The following is a 6,326-nucleotide window of genomic DNA, read 5'->3' on the forward strand; positions in this document are numbered from 1 at the left end:
AATAACGATCTGACAGGGAGCAGGTGTGCCCCTGGGGACTAAAAAGGGGGCTAATTAGTGTCCTGATGCACAACAGGTGTGCGGGGCGAAGCGACTCACGGGCACGATTGCCCGCAACTGTGACGAGCTCACTCAGAGGGTCAATATTTATGCACATTTATTATTTTGTATATACAGTATATGTATACAGTATATACACAGTGTGTGTGTATATATATATATATATATGTGTGTATATATATATACATATATATATATAGCAAATTTTTGTCACAATTATATTGACCATGATTTTATATATATAAAATGTGTATACAGAACACATATGCTACTATTACTTCATAACTAAACACAATAGATGAGCTGTAATTGATAAATCATGAATTAAATTCCTGTAGCAAGAGACAGATACGTGAGGAAATGGGTTGGCTCTCAAACAGAAACTGTGTTGCTCCATTCTGCAGAAGTACACTTGTCTGAAACATGACCAGTGTTTGCTTGTCTTTTTTAATGCATTGTTGCATGTATTTCCACCTAATGATCAATTTTTTTCTCTGTTCTTTAGAAACTGTTTAGAGCATCTGTTTTTCCATCCATCCAGTTCTTCTTCGCTACGTTCCCATTTTACATCTCTTCAGGTTTGTGGGTTCAGCCTTCTAAACTTTCAACAGGATGTCGCTCTGTCTCACTTGAGTTACACAAAACAACACTCGGTTGAAAGTGATTTAAAGGATAGCGCTTTCTTCTTAACCCTTGTGTAATGTTCATATTGTTGTTATTCAGCCAGCGTTTGTGGGTCTGATGGACCCGTTGCATTTTGTGGCTTTTAATGCTTCACAACCAAACACTTTTATGTTAAAATACTGAACAGATGTTTACCTTACCCCAATTACAAGCAGTATAAACAATATATATATGGTTAATATTTGCCCTTTACCTTTGTTAGGTCACATTTATAACTTATTATTTAAAACATAATAAAGAAAATCAATTAAAATATAGATATGAGTGGAAACAAGTGAAGCAAGGTTTTTCAGACGACTGACTTTTATTTCTTTGAACTTGAAATTTAACCCATTCAGGTGCACATCAAAATGAGAGGTGATATGTTCTTAAAATAATTAAAATAAAAAGTGAAAATGGGTCCCACAGACCCAAACACCACACAAGGGTTAATTGATATTGATTTTATTCCATGAGCAGAATTGACAGAGGGTAAACCAGCAAAATGCTCCAATCTCATGAAGGCCCACTAAAATAATACATGCATTACTACTAATGTCCTCCTTCACTGTGTCTGTTCTACGAGAAAGTGTGCTGGGAGCTCCATGCTTTTACAAAAAAACCAAATTCATTATTAAACAAGAGTTACCTTGAAAATTAGACTTGGTTTCCAAACTTGGGTTCAAGGCACTATCGTGTCAGAAGGAACAATTGAACAAACAGCAAAGAAACCTTCAACTGCATAATATGGAAAAAACAGAGAAGAGAAGATGATATGGAAGTTTAATCAACCAAATTTTCTATTTAGAATTGTGTTTAACCAGAGAATTAATTCAGAATGCTCCAGAAAGTACAATCATAACTTCTTAAGGACTTTTTCACTTCCAGAGGGGCCGTGTCCAGAGTAACGTAATTAGAGCCAGAATCGTACAGGGGCCATTCATGTCCATCACTACCTGGATTCCTGACAAGACCATAAAAAGGACATTTTAAGACAATGAGCTCATCACACACACACACTCTCTAACTGTTTATTATGCAATTTATATATATATAATTTATATATATTATATATATATATAATCTTCTATCAGACGAACCCAGTTCGAGCAAAGGTGGCCCAGTACTTCATGAACCTCTTGCTCATGTTCACCTCCTCTTCAGTGTATCCCAGAGATGGATTCAGGGGCAATCCAAACACAAATTCAATCTCATAGCCGTGCATGACACCCATCCATTCTGGCCACGGATTGACGGATGATCGGTGTTGGAAGTAATAGAGGAAAGGCTTACCACCAACTCCCTCATAACTGTGAAACAAAATAGGATGTCAGCACACCAGGATAGTAAGAAATTATTGCACTGATGGAACAGTACTGCATAAAAGGCCAAAAGACGAAATACCATCTGAAAGAAATGAATGTTCTCTACCAACTACCCTCTACCAACTAATAGTAAAGTGGTAGCACAACATGTGTGGCCCTAAAGATGTTGGTCATAATAGTTAACAATTACTGTCCCATGTTGAGGAGTCTGTGTGAGGCTTAGAACTAGACACCTTGGAGACATGCTTAGCAGCAATGAGTCAGGAACAAAGAAAAGACAAATACTGAAAGAGGAGCCCCTAACATCGAGAACAACTTTAATAGAACAAAAAGAATAATGGTGTGCCAGTTAATCTTAGGAATTGTATGAAAAGGGCATGAAGATACTTCCTCCTCAATAGTTTAATGTATAAAATCCCCAAAAAAATTCATGTGAGATTTCAGGGGTTTTCTAGATCAGACTACCACATTAGGAACACTTTACCTTGATGCAAATTCTTTTGTAGGACAGACAAACAAGACATCTGAAAGTATGTTCTTCAAGCCATCGCGGTACTTTCCAGGGCTAGAATCAAACATGGAAATGTAATGCAAATAAATTATAGAACTAACAAAAGAGTTTGCACCAAGGAACTGTTTCAGTGCATCCTTGAACTGTTGATAGTTGATCAGAGTTTCACCAAGCTCAAACTCTGGCAATCCATATGCCATAAAGTAGCTCCCTTCATCTTTGTTTAACCCTAGCAACACATCTTTTTGCAGGGCATTGTCCAACATTATCTGCAGGGGTAGAAACCTACAATAAGATATGACAATATATTTGGAAGTCACCCTTCAGTCAATGTGAATCAACACCTACTTGAGGATGATCTGTAAGGAATACACCATCAACCACAGGGACAAAAGGGTAGCCTCCCAATCCATCTTCTGTCAGAACGCCATATTGTGCTATTATGAGTTCAGAGGCATTAACCCTCTGCAGACATGTTTCCAGTTCAGCTGGATCAGAAGTGGGACACTCCAGTATTGTGCCCAGCTTGATGGCCCTGAGTATTGACAAGAAATTAGAGACATAAAAAGTGCTTAAATCTAGCGAACACAGTCACAGACACATTCAAATGTCTCCTCAAGACTTGTGTAGTTAGTTAAACATCACATGAATACCATTCATTCAGTCTACCTTCTCCAGGTCTCTTCCAGGCTGAGTGTTGCCCAGGGTGAAGTGGGAACTCCACTCTGCATCACAGCTCTTTGAAAGAGAACATTGCTGCCTGGAGAGAGAACATGGAAGCCCACACATGCTGAACCGGCACTTTCTCCAAATAGAGTTATCTGGAAACAACAGACATAAAAGAGTGAGAGAGAGTAAGCACATTTAGGCCAACCATATTCACCAGTTTTAACCCTCTGGATTTGTCATCTCCTTCATTTAAACAGAAGGAATAAATATTAGACCTGCAGCGATGTTGTCCACCACCCACTGGATGGCCAAGCGCTGATCCATCAGCGCTGCATTACCACGGATGTTTGTATTGTTTGGAAGAGACAGGAAACCAAAAACTGAAAGTCTGTCAAAAGTCAGACATAAATTATAGTTTAATAGTAAAAGTAATAGTTAAAGTACTGACAAGTACTAGACCAATGTTGAAGATCTACAATATATTTGAGAAAATATTTCTTCTTCATTTAAACTAGTTTTTGTGCAGTAGTAAAAAGTGCTCTAATTACTGCTGGTGGTGGTTCAGTTTCTTAGAGGAACAAGCTAAAATCAACTTGTCTTTTTCATAGTTTACTGTTCTTGTCACCTGTAGTTCATGGATACAACGATCACATTTTCAGACTTAGTCAGGTAACGACCGTCATAAAGATCCAGAGAGGACGTTCCTGTGGTAAACCCGCCTCCATAGATCCAGATCATGACAGGCAGCGGTGATGAAGCCTGAGCCTGGGTGTTGTTGACCCGTGGAGTCCAGACATTCAGGTACAGACAGTCCTCACTCACCGGTGTATTTGGGTTCCACATCTCTGCTCCTCTGAATCCTGAGAGGTTGGTAAAATATGGGGCTTGACTCCAAAATTGTCTATTTGCATCATATTTTTTAATCCTCCTTTAGTGCAAAAAGGTTCACAATGTAATCTTTTAGATAAGTCTCATAATGTTTAAACATATTCATACTTAGATGGAGCAACTTGCCAATCTTTGCTCATCTAAGAACAAAAAAACCCAAGATTTTTCTCAAATATAATATTCAAATGAAGCAATGTCACACTCAGGCTCATGATTCTCTGCTGAATATCAGTGCAGATGTGATTTGGTTGTAGGCACAAGGTATTGTTTATGCACATTGAACTGAGCCTACCTGGGAATTTTGTATCTGGCATCTGGAAGCAGGAATTTGCATAGTTGGCGGCATTCTTCACTCCTTGCCATGAATCCATTGGTTCTGGAGCTCTAAAGCGCAGGTCTCCCACAGGTGGTCTGCCATATGGAATCCCAAGAAATGCTCTAACCTCACCATCCAGCACTGACAGTATCTTCCCATGAACCTGCCCACTATTAGTAGTGATTAAAAGGTCATTCTTGTTGGCAAACAATGTAGCCAAGTAAGAAGAGAGAAAAAGAAGACAGTTGAGAGAGGACAGTGTCACCATTGAGAGGTCCTGGATGGAGAAAAACAAAAAAATCATTCAAGAATCATGAGACAGGACTTAAAATCCCATGAGTTGACATTTTGTTTCAGTACCCAAGCCAAACATTATCTCCAGAACCCAAATGATGATTGTGAAGGAAAAAATAGAATTCAAACACAGTCAGTTAAAATATATTGCCTTTGAGTCACGCCAAGAATGATAGTCATCAAGAGAAAACTTCATGATAACTAAGAGCAAGCAAAGCAAACAGATTTTCCTGCTTTAGCAGGATGTGGATAAAGTTTGGTATGTACATTATCACTTCAGGAGAATATTGGCATCATCATCAGAGCTCACAAAATCAATTAAAGTCCAAGATTTAACAGAAAAGGACAATAGCAACATCAGTTCATAGAGGGAGAGTAGCACTAATGGCCCTCGCATTGTTGCATGCTCCTGATGAGTCTGCCTGTAGTGGCCTAGGGGATCTTCGACCAGAACCTGGTCAGGAGCTGGAGATCAGTTTCTTGTTCTCTTGGTGTCTCTTTCACATACATGTATACATGCAGACAAGTGTATTCAGAAAGTGTATTACCTTTCAGTTGGTCTCCAGCTCAAGTAAGGGTTGAGATGGAGGCAGAGGGATGAAGACAATCAGAGTGTCTCCTGCATCTGCTGGCTGCAGAAGGTACTCCTCATCATTTATAGAAGGTGAGAGGCGTGGTACAAACTGCTATTTTTAAGTTTAAGAGAGTCACTTACGGTTGATTCTTCATTTGTATGAAAGCAAATACAATTGTTGACTTAAGGTGGTCTGAGTGCCTCCACTCAGAGCCAATATTCATCACTGATGTTCTTTCTCATTAAACATACAACATCAACTGTTGCTGGTTTTCTCGGTCTTCTTTTTTTTCTTTATAAGTGCATCAGATAGGTGGCCCACAGAGATCAGATGCTACTTGAATTCCTGAGGGAGCAGAAATGGGATGGGTAAGAACAGCTAAAACCAGCCTGTGAAGATAAGCCCCTGCCTGGGATGCACCACTGCCAAATACATGAAGTGGCTGATTTCAGAAAATTCTACTAGTGGGTGAAAATGGCTGCACTGACAGACAGCACAGAGGCTGTAGCATAAGAAAAGGCTCCTAATACCAGAGAAATAGAAGCCAGGATCGGCCTCACCTGATAGGATCCAACATACATATCAAATTTGAAGGGGAAACTCCAAGGTCATCAAGGGAAACACCTGCAAATGAGAACAACTATGCTAAGATCCTAGTGGACTGTGGCCACAAAATATCTGAATAAAATAAGTCATTAAATGTCAAACATCATGGCCTGGTTTCGTCATGGGTTATAAAACTAGACAGTGAAAATAATTTTCCAGAGTCTTTGTTGGTGGAAATCATTTGTACCAATAAAACAAATTCTTATTTTATTTGTGAAGAAAATTAGAAATGTTCATGATAATCACAAACAGGTCTCCTGTTCTATGAAAAACATTTAATTTTAACTGGAGCATAATTTGCCTTGTAGATATTGACTTTAGAGCAGCAAACCTATCCTACAGACCTTTATGGAAAACAATGATTGCTTAATAAACTTGCAAGGGAATTGTAGGTTTGCACTGCAATTATCTCTGACTCA

The 6,326-nt window shown here is 38.9% G+C and overlaps 1 protein-coding gene across 1 annotated transcript; it reads right to left on the minus strand.

The window, feature by feature from the left end:
* Positions 1-1,172: 1,172 nt before the first annotated feature.
* Positions 1,173-4,869, minus strand: LOC101068568 (acetylcholinesterase-like). The gene is made up of 8 exons (XM_029844134.1): positions 4,409-4,869; positions 3,854-4,088; positions 3,508-3,616; positions 3,229-3,380; positions 2,908-3,094; positions 2,533-2,828; positions 1,824-2,033; positions 1,173-1,687 (listed from the first exon to the last, which is right to left on the minus strand). Exons 1-8 carry the CDS (start codon positions 4,734-4,736, stop codon positions 1,552-1,554), a joined length of 1,653 nt encoding a protein of 550 aa, XP_029699994.1. The 5' UTR covers positions 4,737-4,869; the 3' UTR covers positions 1,173-1,551.
* Between the last annotated feature and the right edge of the window lie 1,457 nt (positions 4,870-6,326).

This window comes from Takifugu rubripes, chromosome 11 (assembly GCF_901000725.2).
Source record: "Takifugu rubripes chromosome 11, fTakRub1.2, whole genome shotgun sequence".
Taxonomy (NCBI): domain Eukaryota; kingdom Metazoa; phylum Chordata; class Actinopteri; order Tetraodontiformes; family Tetraodontidae; genus Takifugu; species Takifugu rubripes.